Source organism: Puntigrus tetrazona, chromosome 24 (genome assembly GCF_018831695.1).
Source record: "Puntigrus tetrazona isolate hp1 chromosome 24, ASM1883169v1, whole genome shotgun sequence".
In the NCBI taxonomy this organism is placed as follows: Eukaryota; Metazoa; Chordata; class Actinopteri; order Cypriniformes; family Cyprinidae; genus Puntigrus; species Puntigrus tetrazona.
In genome coordinates this window covers 13,730,872-13,747,964 of record NC_056722.1, presented here as the reverse complement: position 1 = coordinate 13,747,964, position 17,093 = coordinate 13,730,872, and the positions used below count along the sequence as shown (strand labels likewise).

Genomic DNA, 17,093 nt, shown 5'->3' with positions numbered 1-17,093 from the left:
CGTGCTAAAAATGTACATTATAAAAAAGATCATTCATTACCACTGATTTCTTAAGCTTTCTCAGAAATCTCCCGTTAATTGAAGCCGTCTACACCGAATGATAAATGAATCTCTTATATGTACAGCGTCAGTTACAATTCAGTCAGAGGGCGGGGCACAAAAAAACTCCGGCGTTTCAGCGGTGATGTATTTGATCACATCTGATTGGCCAATTTCACTCATAAGCTCAACGGAGTCGTATGTGATTGGTTGTAACGTGCGACGCCGTACAAACGCGTAAAAAGAAACGGACCGTTTCAGACTTCTTCCTGGGGAACCACAGCTCTGCATATTTCGCATGTCTCCCTAATTTACACCCCTGAATCAGATCAGCAGCTCATTAGGAAAGAGCTCCATGTACGTGCCAGATAAGGGAGACGATAAGGGGGTTAAAAACCACTGGCCTATGCCACATAAATGTATTTATTCCAGTTCATTTTATTTGCAATAAATTGACATTTAAATCTGTTTAATTATACAGGCAAATAACGTTGTGTTATTGTAATGTATTGTAGCAGCACCTAGTGTCACACACACGGAACATCAGTTTTGAGTTTTTCTGCTTCTTTGGCTGCCTGCGACTAGCCTTCATTTATAGCATCATTTGTTTGTTTGGCGTTTTTTTTTTTTTTTTTTTTTGGCAGTGTTTGAATTAAATGCTTGACAAATGGCCTTTCAGGGGCACTGTACGCGTGTATACACACGAGAAAATCAAAGAAGGCCTGCAGCCCGCTCGTGTTTATTTGAAAGGCTACTACCGTTGAATAAATCCGCGGGCTGTCTGCTCGGTGAGCTCACAGATGTTCGTTTCCGAGGAAATGCTGTGACCGCTTCTCTGTTTGAATCCCCTCTCTCTCAGCTCTTTTTTCTTCTTCTTTCAAACTCGCCTCGCTCCCCCTGGCTTGCACAATATTTAGCTGGTAGTCAAAACACGATCGGATTGGTTTATTATCTTTCAATTAGCTCCGAAGCAGGCGATCCGCGTGATCTCCCGGCCTTTCTCGGTCTCTGGAGATTATGAGGGTCAGAGCTCGCATGTCTTTCTGCTTTGGTCAGACGCACACATTCAGGGAAGGGGCATTTGTAAACTGATGTTGCAATAAATTAACAGCTTCAGTTATAACCCCAGCCTATTTGTAAAAGGCACGAATTATGAATTGAATACTTTTGCAGCCTGTTTCGTTTTTACTCGGTATCATAGACGTCAGTTAAAATGGCATCATTTTGTTACAAAAAGTTATAAAAGTCTCCGCGCCAGCGAAATCTCCTGCTGCGAATGGCGGTATTTACTTTATTCTGAAGGTATACGCTTTATGTTGTGAAGATTATTGTAGAACAACAGTGCCATCTCGTGTTTGTGGTAGTGAATGAACTACTAACGGAAAACCGACCGGAAGCGGGACACGGTTTCCGGTTTGTAAGGAAATGACGCTACCGCTCAAAAGTTTGGGGGCAGTAAGATTGAATACTTTTATTCATAAAGGATGCACTAAAATGAAAAGTGACAGTTGCAATGTTCTGTCGATACTTCTATTTATTAAATTATCCTAAAATATTTTTTTTTCAGCGCTGAAAATGCTAAGAAATGTGTCTTGAGCGCGAATCAGCAAATTAGAATATTATTTTGGAAAAGTCACGTGACACCAAAGACCGGCGTTTTGCCAACACATTAATAAATTAGGAATGTTATATATAAATAATACATTCAAATAAAAAAAGTATTCATTCATTCGGCATGTATTTTTAAACGTCATTAGAAATATTTAAAAATCGTATGACCCCAAACATTTACACATTACAAAATCCTTACAGTATCCACAAATTAAAAGTGGGAATGCATACAATAATATGAGTTGCATTACCCGACATGCTCCATTAAAGCCCTTTTGACAAAAATCACAAGTTCTGTCATTATTCATCACTTCAGGGCTGTGAACGAAGCTCTGTAGGAAGAAAGTGAGAAAAACTAAAGGCAAACGGCAGTAAAAGCGTTTTCATCGCTCTTTCAAGTTCAATAAAACCATTAAGCTTCAACATTTCATGGCAAAACGGTTATCATACCTTCCTTAGCAGCTTTCAGACATGTTATAATGTTTAAACAGATACAGCATAAATATCTATAAATATGTACTTTTTTGTTAACCGAGTCCATTAGTTTATGAGCAAGGCTACATTTGCAGAAAACGCTGTAAGCGTGTCGTTTTGGGCTCGTGTTTCATTCCGTCTATTTCGTCCACTCCATCTACGTCTATTTTCTCCCTGTCAGGTCCACGTGGGTGCAGGAGGCTGTAATACAGTCCCAGAAAGCCAAGTCCCATTAAATTTGACACTAATATAAAAAATAGAATTGGCAGGAAGTAGTCCGTCCGTTCCGATTCCGGTTTGAGCAGGAACAGTAAAATGGGTGCAGCGAGGTTCTGACACACATTGATGATGTAATACAGGGTCATGTGGACTCTGGTGTTCTCTCCTTTGATGTTAAAGAAGGTAAAAATTAGAATAACTCCAACAACGGCTCGATAAAGATGTTCGAGGGCTCTTGAAGTGCAGAAGCTGGTCTCCTCCACGAATGCCCAGACGGTCCCCAGCAGCCATATGCAGGCCATTGGTACGGTGCTGAAGGTGGTGAGCATGATGAAGAGCGTGAGGCTGAGGATCCGAGGGGTGATGGTAAAGATTTTGTAGGACAGGTATACGACTGTTGGGATTCCAGAAGGCATTTTCTTAAGGTGACTTAGAGACTGCCGTAAACAGCGGCGATAGTCTACCGTGGCCCAGGCGATGGTGAGAAAAGACAGGGCCATGCTGATGTCTTAAAAAGAAACAGGACAAAACAATCTGATTACTGGTCAAAATAATTGGTCTTCTACTTTTATATTTAGGCACAATGTGGACCGTAAAAACTGTATTTTAACTCCCAAGCAAGATATTTTAATATTATTATTTTTTTACATATTATTATATATCTGCTGTTTTTATCATTTCAAACTAATGAAAACTTACACTACCATTCAAAAGTATGGTGTTGGTAGGATTTTTAAGTCTCTTATGCTCTTATTAATAAAATCCAAAATAAAAGTTATTTACAGTGTGTATTTATTATGTGTGTGTATATATATATTATGTGTGTATATATATATATATATATATATATATATATATATATATATACAACACACACACACACACAGTATATATATTGTGTATATATATATATATATATATATATATATATATATATATATATATATATATATATATAAAAATTTTATATTTACTTGTGTGTGTATATATTCAGAATTTATAAACATAGCATTTCTCTTAAAAATATACATGCATGTGTTTATTATCAAATTTATTTATCTATACATAATAAATATATACCACACACGTATGCAAACAAAAACTTTTATTTTGTATGTGATTAATTAAATTAATCCTGACAGAACTAATATGTGTGTGTATATATATATATATATATATATATATATATATATATATATATATAGAACTAATATGTGTGTGTATATATATATATAACTAATATATACACATATTAGTTCTGTCAGGATTAATCGTAATTAATCACATACAAAATAAAAGTTTTTGTATATATATATATATATATATATATATATATATATATATATATATATATATATATATATATATATATATATGTGTGTGTGTTGTGTGTGTGTATATATATATATATATATATATATATATATATATATATATACTGTGTATTTTATAATGTTTATTCCTGTGATGGCAAAGCTGAATGTTCAGCAGTTATTACTCAGTCACACTTCATATGATTATAAATTTTGTAATATTTTTGTGGAATGTGTGATACTTTGTCAGGATCTTTACATGAATTGAAAATATAAAAGAACAGCATTTATTTCAATGCCAATTCTGCTCATTTTAATGTTGAACACTATCTATTAGTTTCATAAAAGAAAAAATCGTACTAACCCCACATTTTTGAGTGGAAGTGTGTTTGTCAAAATTCCTCTGATGGATGATGACTAGATTTACGTGCAGATGTGCATGCATGTGTGCAGGACTCACATTGCAGATTAGAGCGATGGTTGTGCTCCAGTATGATATAAACCTGCAGAATCAGCTGAGGAATGCTCTCCAGGAACGTCTCAAACATGCGGAGCATGCTAAGATCGGTAGCAAGACCGATAAGCTCCTCCTGCTCCTCCTGCTTCGAACGCAAGACTTTAAAACTCTTCTTCAGGAGATGGAGATACCTTAGAATAACAGATAGGCCAAAAATAATTAATTAATGAGTAAAATATATGGTCAACACATTTTAAATCGATTCAAACCATAAATTAGCGTGACGCTACCTTGCAAAAATGCCTATCTGCAGCACATGTATCCCGATTAGATAAGTGGACAGACCCTTGTCATCTTCGGCATTATTTTTATCATCTTTGAACCACGCATAGCTGAATGCTTGTATGCATACAGATCCAACCAGAACAAACACAAGAGTCAGTATGGCCCAGGAGATGTGTCCACTTCTGAAGTACTGCACGGATAACATGAAGTCTGAACCAGTGTCTCCTAAATAAAAAAGGAGTCCAAAAATTGTGCACAGCCACCGAAGCCAACTAAATTTCTCTTCTGATGACATGACTATGATTTATGGCATATGATGAACGCTTATGGCAGAATTTCCTCGTTCAGGAAAGACATTTGGTTCCTTTAGACGAAAACGGTTGGTTGACTTGTTCTCCCCATGTCTTTATCCAACCTGTATTGAACGATAAAACAGATGGGCCTCGGTACATTGCAGAATAATTTACAGCATGCATTTGTGAATTAACAAATGAAGTAGTAACACAATAAGGTTTATTAGTTAACATCGGTTAACTACATTAGCTAACATGAAAGAATGAACAATACTTAGTTAATGTTAATTTCAGCTTTTACTAATGCATTATTAAAATCACAAGTTGTTGTTTGTTAACATCAATGCACTGTGAACTAACATGAGCAAACAATGAGCAACTGTATTTTCATTAACTAACATTAAAAATCAATAAATAGTGCAACAAATGCATTGTTTGTTCATCTTAGTTAATACATTTACATTTCTTTACATGCTCATCACTTTCATGTTATCTGTATGTGTTTCCACTATCTTTTTACATTCTGGACTGGACTTTGTCCTGTAAAAGTCACTGCACAATGATCAATGATTACGTAATGTGTACAAAATGTGCTCAAAACACGTACATTTTCAAAAACAACTGCCTATATAATAATAGCCCCACATTTTCACTTGCACACCCAAATGAATGTGTATGTAATGTAAGTGTGTGTGTGTGTGTGTGTGTGTGTGTGTGTGTGTTTGAGACCCTGGACCACAAAACCAGTCATAGGGGATTTTTTTTTATTATTGAAATATATACATCATCTACATCAAGCTGAATAAATAGGAAAATCTGGAATCTGAGGGTGAAAAAAAAACGATATTAAGAAAATTGCTTTTAAAGCTGTCCAAATTAAGTTAAGCAAAAGCTTATTACTTATCTTAATTTTTTTTAAAATATATATTAACGGTAGGAAATGCACAAAATGTCTTCATGGAAAAGTGGTCTTTACTTAATATCCTAATCATTTTTGTAAAAATCAGAAAACTCATTTTGACCCAAACAATGTATTGTCGACTATCGCTACCAATGTAAACGTCTGACTGGTCTTTGGTCCATAAATATGAATTTAAGACACTGTCTCAACGTAAAGTTTACATAACTTTTACTTAATAAATGCGACATGTTGTTAAAGAAAACATAACGAAAGCACACGAATCAAGTACTCACTGTTGTCCTGTTGTGAAGTAAATCTGACATCGTTTTCGGTTTCAGCGAGCGATGATCGTACAGTGTGTTGTATTTGTTTGTCAGATAAGCCGGTAACGGTCACTTTACAAGGTTCCCGGTTGCATTATTAATTTCCATTAGCTCTCAGTAGCCGTCAGGAAATGTTCGAATCCTGAATGTACCAGGGTTTCCACTCTTCTGCTTGCTCGTATCAGCAGCGACGACGAGTCACTGATTTCTCATAATTCATATGACAGAACCAACCACTCCCTTTCTGAGCTAACCCTGCAGTTAGCGTGTGATGTAATACACACCCAGATACCTCTACACTTCTATATGTGCAAGGGCTGGACGGCAAATACAGCAATTCATTCCCTGACACTCTGAATACAGAAGAAATGCCTTCCTTTCTCGCGACTACAATACTCACAGCTTTCAACCTCCTCAGCCTTGCTGTTCTTTCGGAGCAGGAAATAACCGCGCATTCAGATCATTGCCGAGATCCTGATCTCAAACTACCACTTAACTACCGTCTAGCCACTTTTTGGCAGAGACCTGTGTTTATTGGCTGTTGTTAATGTTAAACAAAAAACGAAACCCGTTTTAGTATGTCGCTTTACGTGTTTTACAGAATGAAACAGAGTTCTAGATAACTGTACTTCATGTTACAAAGTATTTGAGGGTTGATTGAATTCTCACGGGGTTTTTTTTTCAATCGTTAACAAGCGTTTGCCGATAATTAAAGTAAAGTTTTCGACGTATTTTTTTACTCTGTGTTGTTGATGAAAAGAGTTTCAACATCCGACTATTCCATCAACTGACGCAGTAATAATATACAGAGGGTTTTTTTCAATACTTTTGAGCCGCCGTTGTTGCAGGACTAGACGCTTTATACTATGTTTTAGGTTCGGAACATTAGGTCTTCATTTCATTTCAAGCATTTGTAAAAAATGATAAGAAAGAGCCACGATTTTGGTATGGGCTAAACTTGTAAAAAGAAAATGTAAGCATTTTAAAAATGGGTTAATGGACAAACCGATGTTGGGCTAATTGTGTATAAGCTTTTGAAAATGTGACTAGAGATTGAACAAAAGGATGTCAGCAACAGAAAAAAGCTGTAAAAGCAATTTTTCTCCGTTTTTACTCATTTAAGGTGACTTGTTTAAACGCTTAATTCAGATTTAAACGAGCAAACACATGTTTGATCTCATTTTGGGAACAGATTTCTTATGAAATGAATGAATGAACAAAATATAGCCATGCTATTAGAATGATTTCTGAAGGATCACGTGACACTACATAATAGCTCATGAAAATTCAACTTTGCGTCACAGGAATATATTTCTTTTTAAAAAAGAATATGTTCTCGTCTATGCAAGGTGTGTGAAATTTCATTTTTGGGCTATGTGATATATGCAAATACACAAATACATGTATTGCATAGGCCCGTTTAATAACAATGACGATGTTAATTAAATGTACACGCGTGTCTTTTTGTTTTAATTAATTTATCTGACTATTATCCTCCTTTCAGTTTCCTAAAAAAGGGCCTTCGACCTCAAAACGAATAAAAGGTCTCTTGTACTCCAGCCCAGCGGATGGCGCTAGCGCATCTTTTGTCGCTGTACAACGTCTCTTAAATTGAAAAAAGGGGAGGGAAGAAGAGAGACAGAAGTAGGCGTTAAGACTGACGTGCCTCCCAGATAACAATAGTGAAGACGTGTTCCTCACTCACACACACTCACCAAAAGTTCTCTCAACATCCACCAAGATGGGAATCCGAAAAAAGAGCAACAAGAACCCGCCGGTGCTCAGCCACGAGTTTGTGATCCAGAACCATGCGGATATTGTGTCTTGTGTTGCTATGGTGTTTCTGCTGGGTCTCATGTTTGAGGTGAGGATCCACTTTTGAATTAATTCATTCACTCTTGCGGATTTAAAACGAGTTCGGAGCCAAAAAATGACAAATCGGCCTGATTAGCGTTTACATTTTTGCTTTTTCCCTAGGAGATCTGTCGGAAATTTCGTGTTCTGTGACGGTCTTGTCCCTTTCACTTCCTATAACTGCTAGAACTGTTACTTTTTTGGTTTTATCTTTTAATGTGCATCGTCTTTGAATCCTCTCGCGTATTTAAGATCCGCGTACATGGGCAGGTTTTACTCTCAGGCGTGGACGCGTGCGGCTTGTTGCGTTCAGATAGTTGGGAATTTCACACAGACGTGATGCGTGAGAGCGAGAGAAGAATTCCGTATGAAGCGATTAAAGGAACTTTTAAACCCGCGAGGTTAAAAAAAAATCACCCGCGCGAATTCGTTACCTTTTAAACGAGCGTTGAATAGCGTGATCGATTTGTGAAGATAATTACGTAACATTGTAGCTGCACTGATACTTTTACGCGCAAATGAAGTGTTACGTGGCAATCGGAGAATGACGGAGCGCTGTCACCGGTGCACGGCAGCAACAGGGTCACGGCTTTTGCTTCCAAAATGCTTTTGCTGATAGTAACCTAATGATTTTACACTTTCAGCTCGTTGGGAATGCGAGTTTGCACAACCGATAGATTTGAACGATAGTTTGCTAAATATCAAAGCCAGTGCTGGTGCATCATGGGAAATGAAGTTTACGCTGCTGGAACAGATTTTTGCTCTTAATGGGCATTTCTAAACAGATTTGTTATACGATTTATATAACGATTGTATGGTCCTCTGTAAATGGTAATATCTTGTTAAAGCTTACCCTGATGTTGCTTGAAATCTACATATCTTTTTTTTTTTTTTTCTTACACCATTCATTTGCGTTCTAAACCTTATTTTACATACAGTGCAAGTGAATGGCGACAGTCTGGTTTTCATTTTGAGATTAACTATTGTTTTATTTGTGCACTGACTGCATTTTCATATTTCTTTCCATGTAGATTACATCAAAGGTAGCGGTTTTGTTCATAACTGTGCAATACAATGTAACGATTCCAGCAAATGGTAAGTATTTGATGCATTATTTTATATATATATATATATCTGTCACATTGTTATTTTTGTTTTAATTAAAACATCTCAGGAATATCAGAATATTTTGTCTACCAGATCTAGTAATAATGTTTATAAGTAAACTGATAATTGATGACACTTACAAACTAAATTATGTAAAAAACAAAAACAAAATGACAACAACAACTGTTTTGTTTTGTTATGGTTATCTCTTTATTTTGTAAGAATAATGCTCACTTCCGAAGTGATTATCTAATAAATGTCTAATACTTAATTAAATCAAGAAGTCGCCAAACTTTGTCATACTAATACACTTCAGCATTCAACAAGACAACACTTATGATCATTTTTACGCGTATGCTTTGTTTGTATCGTGAATTTTAGGAGGTCCAGAGGAAACAGCAGTGAATTACTTCCATTACGGTCTGAAAGATATGGCCACCGTCTTCTTCTACATGTTAGTTGCCATTATCATGCACGCCATTATTCAGGAATACGTGCTTGATGTAAGTGTGCTGTATAAACTTGCACCGTTTTAGCTAAAGCGACTAACGCTTGTCCATAAATGTTAATAGTGTTTTGGTGCAACACTGCTAATACCACTAAATGTTTTGATTTGTTTTGCCATTTATTTGAATCCACGGCTGTCCAGAAAATCAACAGGAAGATGCACTTCTCCAAAACCAAGCACAGCAAGTTCAATGAGTCGGGTCAGCTGAGTGCCTTCTATCTCTTCTCCTGCCTGTGGGGAGCCAGCATTCTTGTTTCTGTAAGAGCATCGCTGCTCCGCTTCATGTAAATATGAGCTTGTGCCCAGGTCGCTGTTTATAACTTTGTCTCATTCTGCTTCATCTGAAGGAGAACCTCCTGTCCAATCCCGTCAGCCTTTGGGACGGTTACCCTCACACCCTTATGCCGTAAGTACAGCTGCTGGAAAGTGCAAATTTAAAAGCGTAGCATGTTTAAGTTTAAAATAATGGAATATGTTGTGCTGTGAGTGGGCCGTGAAACGGTGGCGGGTTTTATTCCGTCTCTCGTCGCATCTGCCGGTCTGCTGCATGGGCACTCGTGAGATCTGCTCTGGTAAACTGATCTGCCGGGCTGTTTCGCGCCGAGAAGACCGTTCGAAAGATTTCTCAAGACTCCTGATCAAATTATCTTGCATTAGTCTACCTCTAATTCTCTCTTCTGATTTTTGTAGACCTGCTGTATGTAACGCACGGCTTGCAAATGCAATTATCATTGATGTTTGACTTCCGTGAGTCGTGGGGATAAGTCGTTGCTCGTCTTGTTTTAGGTTCCAGATGAAGTTCTACTACATCTGTCAGCTCGGTTACTGGCTTCATGCTGTCCCGGAGCTCTACTTCCAGAAAACCAAGAAAGTAAGCAAGCGAGCAAAGTGTTTGAGGATGCGCAACATGCACTGAATACTATAATCATGCATCCGGCTATTGTGACCGGACTGATTTCCTTTTCCAGTGGCTTTATGTTTACTAAACTTTTACTTGAAGGAAACTCCGTGAAGACACGACAGTAGACGATCCGTTTTGGGATGCGCGTACAGTGCATGGGAGCGTTTTAAGGAATGGTTTTTATTTGGATGTTTTAGTAAATGTTGCATTTTGGTTTGTTTTTCAGGAGGACATTCCACGTCAGCTTGTTTATATCAGTCTTTACCTGGTCCACATCATAGGAGCCTATGTTCTGAAGTAGGCATCGTTTATTAATTGTCGTTTGCGGTTGTCAAGGAACACTTTTTTTTTGTTGCCTACAACAAATAATTACACATTTAGTCCTGCTCTAAATACTCTTCCTCTGAAAAAATGTAGAGGCCAGTTAATAATAATAATAATAATAATAATAATAATAATTAATAATAATAAAATGTGAAACTGAATGGTGAAAATTCACCTTTATCATCACAGTAATCATTTTTAAAAATATATTAAATTGTGTATTTCACAATATTACTGTATTTTTGATCAAATAATTAGGTAACACTTTACAATGAAGTGTAATTTAATGTATTAACTAACATAAACTCAACACATTACGGTATTCGTTACTGATATTTAATAAAAACGCAGTCATTCATTGTTACTTCATGTTAGTTCCCAGTACATTAACTGATGTTAACAAGTGCAACTTGTGATTTTAAATAATGCATTATTACAGTAAGGTTTATCAGTTAACATAAACTAAGAATGATCAATACTTCTACAGCATGTACTAATATTAGTTAATGTTCATTTCAACATTACCAGTAAATGAAAAATAGGACACTGTGTTCATGTAGCTGCCATTTACAGATTAAATAATTCCAGAAGGCTGCATCATGACTTAATCAATAATCGTGTGTTTTCCAGTCTAAACCGTTTAGGCCTGGTGTTGCTGGTTCTGCATTACTTAGTTGAGCTCCTCTTCCATGTATCCCGACTCATTTACTTCAGCAATGAAGACAGACAGACTGGGTGAGTGCTATTCTTTACACAGACAGTCAATAAACGCCTCCGATCATTTTTATCGTGCACAGATGGATTGAATACCAGCCCGTTTCTGTGTTTAAAACTCAGGAGAGGACGACGGTTATGAAGAATTTTGTGTATGTTCGCAGGTTTACAGTGTGGGCTGTTCTGTTTGTGCTGGGCCGGTTGTTGACTCTTTCCTTGTCTGTTCTCACTGTGGGCTTTGGACTGGCCGGAGCAGAGAGACAGGGTCTGAACCTCGCAGAGGGAAGCTTTAATGTCCTGGTTGTTCGGTAAGCGGGGTGGAAATCCTCTTGTCGCATGCCTTCATCATTGCAGGGTAAAGGAAGGAATAAATGAGATCAGTCATGCAAATGTCTTAAGCGTTTCGGACTGCTTTTCAGCAACTGCTGTTTTGATTTTATTTTTCTAAGAAGCAATTTTTAGCAACTTGTTAAACCAAGCGCCTTGTGATGTGTTCTAGTTTCTGTAGAGCTTTAAAAGTCTCTGTAAAATTCAAATGGTTTGCATCATGCCGGTTTTGCGGTACGTGCGGTGCTGTCCAAATCTGATTCGCACAGTTTAGTTTTGAAGTATTTGGTTTTCAGTATAAAAGTGAGAGATGGTAACACGGTTATGAAGCCAAAAAAAACCCTCTTGGCGTTAAATATATAAAAACTGGCACTAGTGGCCCAAAATTTCCAGTTAGCCTTCAAAAAAATCTCAACTCATAATATGCGTAATATATAATCACATTATAAAAGCTTTTCTACTTAAAGTGAGAGCCATTTGGATGGACGTGATACATTTAAACACCGCATGATGGAAAAGCAGCGATGACCTTTTGCTTTATTATTGTTTGAGTTGTTTGTAATGGCACTCTGTTTCTCTCAGGGTGATTGTCCTGGCTGCAATATGCACCACTCAGGCTTTTATGATGTGGAAATTTATCAACTTCCAGCTGCGACGATGGAGAGAACACGCACAGACTCAGACCTTAAAGAAGAAATCGTCCTCTTCTAAGAACAAATCAAAGAAAGGTCAGTATTGCCCACTTGAGATCAGTTTACACATTTATTAAAATGCCACACACTATTCTAATGCTCCAGTTAGGGGTGGGTGATATGACTGCCGCCACTTTATACCGACGTGCTTTTGATTTTCTCCCAGCTGTTTAACATTCACTTAAAGACGTAAGCGTTGACATGAATACTCGCCAAAATGGCAATTTTGTGTGTATTTTGCACAATTAAAGCACAGAAAGCCGAAAAATACAGCATGGTTGCATGCTGTATTGTACTGCAGCTGGTTATTTTACCCAAAAATGAAAATTCTGCAATTGAATTACTCCCGCTTGTGTAATTCCAAACCTTTTTTGATCATGGACTATTTTAACAATGTCTTTACTGCATTTCTGGGCCTTGAACGTGTTGCGTTGCTGTCTGTAGAGGGTCAGAAAGCTCTCGTATTACAACAAAAATACCTTCATGTTTGTTATGATGATGAACAAAGGTTTGGAATGACATGACGGTCCGTAATAAATTACAGAATTAAAAATTTTGCGGTTAACTGTACCTTTTAATAGTTTTTTTTTTTTTTTCCCCAATAAAGAACATCTATAATTTTACATTTAAGCACTAAATTGTTTAATTATTAAAGGCTGTACTGTAGTTTTGTGAGTATAGTTGTATCGCTTTTAATAAGCAAAATTACTCACCGTCTAATTGTTTCAATTACTTTCAGCTACTGTGTGTGTGTGTATGTATGTATATATATATGTATATGTATGTATGTATGTGTGTGTGTGTATATATATATATATATATATATATACACACACACAGTAGCTAAAGTAATTTTTTTTTTTTTTTTTTTAAAGTGACTAATGCTCAGTCAACTTCATGTATTAATTCATAATGATAGTACAAATCCAGTAAAAACAGTAATATTGTGAAAAACTTCTTACAATGTGATGTGAAGTTGTAAGGACTTCAGTGGAGAAATAAATGCAACTTTGCCACTCAAAGTAAATTAAATTTTTTTTTAAATATATTAAAATAGGAGTCAATTTATGAATTGTAATTATTTCAGAATTTTTTTTTTTTAGTTTTACTGTAATTTTTATTCAAATAAATGCAGCCTTGGTTAGTGCAAGCCTTTTTATGGAGAAAAAAAAAGAGAATGTATTATCTCAAACCTTAGACCAATAGTAATAAATACTTCAGGTATCTAGACGGCAAAATCATTTACGTCAAGCATCTTTCTGGTTTGTATTTTCACAGCCAATGGTGTGAACGGATCTGTTGGTGCCAGCGGAGCAGATTCTCCAAGAGCGAGGAAGGAGAAGTCATCATAAACTGCTGCTCTTGGTCCCAACTTCTACCCTGGCTGAAATCAGCCTGATTATTCCTCTCCCTCCTATCTGTCCCGCAGCTCTCTACCTGTAGCTCTTTTTTTCCTTTCCCTCTTGTTTATCTGGAAAAAAAAAAAAAAAAAAAAAGTACAATATGGCAACTTCCTCATTCTGCTCCTGTAGGATGCTGAATGCTAATATTTTACGAAGCCATTCAACTATTACGTCTCTTTGCAAGAAGGGCCTAAGGAAAATTGGCTTTGAGGGATTTTGGAGGGGATTTTTATTCCCCCCTTTTACATTTTTCTTTCTTTATTCTAAAGGTCCACATGCTCTTTGCTTTATTTGCTTAATGCTGCAATCCTAAATCCAAATCTATGATCCAGCCGTACCTACAAAGAAAACATCAAAGCTGTGGGGAAAATGTAACTTATTTTTACAAGTGCCTAACCATACATCATTTTGACAGATCAGTGAGGAATATTTCAGTATTTTAACTTGAGTTTGAAATCAGGGTTGTATTTAAAGTTCTCTGGAGGCTCACAGTTTTTGTCGATTCTATCCTATGCATTTAGAACCACGTCTAATGTCTCTTTATTTGTGTTATTGTATAAACACATTGTCACTTTTTTTTTTTTCATAAGAAAAAAGATCACAAGCAAAAATATTCATTTGATGCCTTTTTTTTTTTTTTTTTTTTTTTTTTTTTTTTTTTTTTTTTTAATGCATTCCATTTGTTGCAGTGGTACATAATTGGTCATGGTATGCAAAAAGTGTAATACTCCACGAATTTTGTTAAATTAGCAAAGGATGATGAACAAAAGCCGTGCGCTTTTGATTTGTCAGTATATTCTACCTTTTATTAAGACGGGATTCACAAGTGTCATTCCAGTGAGACTAAGGAAAAGTTCTCAGAAATCATGTTCATAGATTGTTTTAAGAACAACAGTACAAAGAGAATAAGGTTAAATAATAATAAAAAGGCATTTTTATCTCGCATTTCTTTTACTCAAGTACAACATGAAAAAAACAAACGGTGAATACGTTAATTAAAATGTTTTTTTTTTTCACAGTATTTGTCCCCATTTCATTGTTTTATCACGTTTTTTTCTGTATAAACTCGTTATAAGGGAGTGAATGGCTTGAACTGCTCGAAGCAAAGTCAAGTTTTCAAACAGTAACCATAGCAACAGTTCGAGAATCTACGGCAAAGGAAAGTGTTTTTAAGCCTAATATTACAAATGGTTTTATATATATATATATATATTTTTTTATAAATACGTAATAACTTATACGTGACTTCCAAATGAAATACAGTTTAAAAAACGTACTTCATTTAATTTTGCTTCAAGAGGTCATTTTCCTTAAAATGTCGGTTCGGCCACGTGGTGGCGCTGTTCACCGGGCTTTTTCTTAATCGTAAACCGTGATATTTATTGGTTTCGCAAATCACTCCGCGCGCGTGTCGTGGTTTTTTTTTCATTAGCAGGAGCGTAACATATGAAGCCGAAATAACAACATTTCTATTAATGCTTTCCTGAACCGATAGTACAGTCTCTTTCGGGACGTTTCGTTGCGACAACCCCTGGCCGTTTCACAATTGTTGTCAAGCGCGTGTCAATCTGAAAGAGTGTGAACAGTGAATATTGCATAAGTCACTGTTTGCAGATTTCCCTTTGAGAGAAGTTACATTCGCCGTGGACCTTTGATCGACACGGGTCGCAGCTGCAGGGTTCGGTTCGGTTCGTCCGTGCTTCGTCTCGCTCGCTGGCTGGCGTCTACATGGAAGTATTTTTATACACAAAATCAACCTGTCGCCCTTTGGGTTTTGATCGGATACCTGACACATTTGGGGTTTATTGCTGTGCTGAGTAATCACGGTAAGCCTTGGCTTTCTGCCCGATCGAGCAGTCGCTGGGCTCGTGGACATTCGAGGCTCGTATTCTGTGAGAAAAGTAAGAAATGTTTGTTTATTTGATAACTCGATGCGTTACGATACACTAGACTGTTGAAAACCCCTCATAGGGGCTTCTTCCTTTTGTATTCCAAAGATGAAGTGGCCTAAATATTCATTACGAGGAAATGTCTTATAAATACATTGCTTCTACGTGTGAAAGAGTCAACATTATTATTATATTATTATTATTATTTTCAGTACATTGAATACTCGACTTGAGGTATTTAAAACTATCATTTCAATGTGTAGAATATGAAAAAAAAAAAAACATAGTAGCGATTATTGAAACCGGGTTTAAATTATTTGTTATCGCGCTTGAAATTTCTCTTATATTGCCAAGGCCTTAACTTGGTTTTGTTAAAAAGTTTTTATTTGCCAGCAAATGCAGATCGAGCGCGTATTAAGAGTCCTAAAACACACCACAACACGCAGGGTGAGACGTGTGGAGGTCTGGGAAGCAGTTTCACGCGGGTCATCTAACGTGATTTTTAATTAAGCCGTTATGACATTGATAACAGAGCGCAGATAGCTTCGGGTTCGGAATAACAACAACACCGGCTCGTAACCTGACCACTCCGGCACACTTTTTTTTTCTCCCACGGCACCACTTTAAAAGCGAAAGCTTTTCTAAACTGGCTATTCAACGCCGTTCCGATTCCCTCCCGTGATATTATGAAACGTCTCCTCGCGGGTTTAAAAAAAAAAAACACACACACACAAAGACGCGGAAAATCCAATCCAACGGGTGAGCCGTGTCCTTACGTTTGCTGTATCATCATTTTGCCCCGTTGCTCGCCGCAAGGTTGCTATGCAGGCTAGAGTAAACGAGTAGATACTGGTGCCCATAGTATGTGGGGGAGGTTTTGCTGGCGAGATAAACAAGCAGCCAGCCATCGTTAGGCATAAGGCAGCAGGAACATGGCGGCGGCAGTTAACTATAATGCTGTTTCACCAACCCGAAGGTCAGAGCTGGACGCGACGTACAGGATTTAGGAGGAAACAAAACGCTGTAAGTCCGACGCGGTTGCGAATGTTGATTGTTTGCCGGTGAATGGCGGTTCGGGGTGGCTTTGTAACGCGATTTTTACACACTCGCTGCAGGATCCAATCACAGTTCCGCGGCGGCGGTATCCTGCATTAGCTTGCTAAACCAGCTACACTCGCTATTTCAGCCTGGCCACTTTGCAGAGTTGGAGAGTTGTGTTTCGCCTGTTGTCGTTGTGTAAACGGATCGCTTCGAGCGACCTTGAAGCGGACGCGCGGCTCTTATTGTTTTAACGTTTCGATCGCGTCGCTGATTTACTTGATTCGCCCGCGCTGCTCGCGTTTGAGCGATTAAGTTTAGCCAGCTCCCCCCCTCTTATTCGCCTGGCTAGCTTTAGCCTGCGAGCCTCCGTTCGACTGGGCGAGCGAGGCAAGTCCGGCGATATTCGGTGGCGTTTTAA

The 17,093-nt window shown here is 37.4% G+C and overlaps 3 protein-coding genes across 8 annotated transcripts in view; 2 read left to right on the top strand and 1 right to left on the bottom strand.

Moving 5' to 3' along the window:
- Nucleotides 1-1,495: 1,495 nt before the first annotated feature.
- On the bottom strand, nucleotides 1,496-6,349 carry xkr9 (XK, Kell blood group complex subunit-related family, member 9). Its single transcript, XM_043227147.1, has 4 exons — nucleotides 5,886-6,349; nucleotides 4,404-4,813; nucleotides 4,117-4,304; nucleotides 1,496-2,851 (listed from the first exon to the last, which is right to left on the bottom strand). The coding sequence occupies exons 2-4, from the start codon at nucleotides 4,691-4,693 to the stop codon at nucleotides 2,208-2,210; spliced, it is 1,122 nt and encodes a 373-aa protein (XP_043083082.1). The 5' UTR covers nucleotides 4,694-4,813; nucleotides 5,886-6,349; the 3' UTR covers nucleotides 1,496-2,207.
- A 1,201-nt stretch (nucleotides 6,350-7,550) lies between these two features.
- Nucleotides 7,551-14,759, top strand: tram1 (translocation associated membrane protein 1). Its single transcript, XM_043225656.1, has 11 exons — nucleotides 7,551-7,779; nucleotides 8,801-8,864; nucleotides 9,258-9,379; nucleotides 9,526-9,642; nucleotides 9,732-9,790; nucleotides 10,171-10,255; nucleotides 10,512-10,582; nucleotides 11,240-11,344; nucleotides 11,488-11,631; nucleotides 12,233-12,378; nucleotides 13,621-14,759. The coding sequence occupies exons 1-11, from the start codon at nucleotides 7,657-7,659 to the stop codon at nucleotides 13,692-13,694; spliced, it is 1,110 nt and encodes a 369-aa protein (XP_043081591.1). The 5' UTR covers nucleotides 7,551-7,656; the 3' UTR covers nucleotides 13,695-14,759.
- A 530-nt stretch (nucleotides 14,760-15,289) lies between these two features.
- The window catches only part of ncoa2 (nuclear receptor coactivator 2), an 82,433-nt gene continuing 80,629 nt past the window's right edge, over nucleotides 15,290-17,093 (top strand). Inside the window, exon 1 of one of the 6 annotated variants that reach the window (XM_043225653.1) lies at nucleotides 15,290-15,571. The gene's annotated coding sequence lies outside the window, so the exon portion shown is untranslated. The other 5 variants (XM_043225651.1, XM_043225652.1, XM_043225654.1 and 2 more) reach the window with 5 other exon arrangements.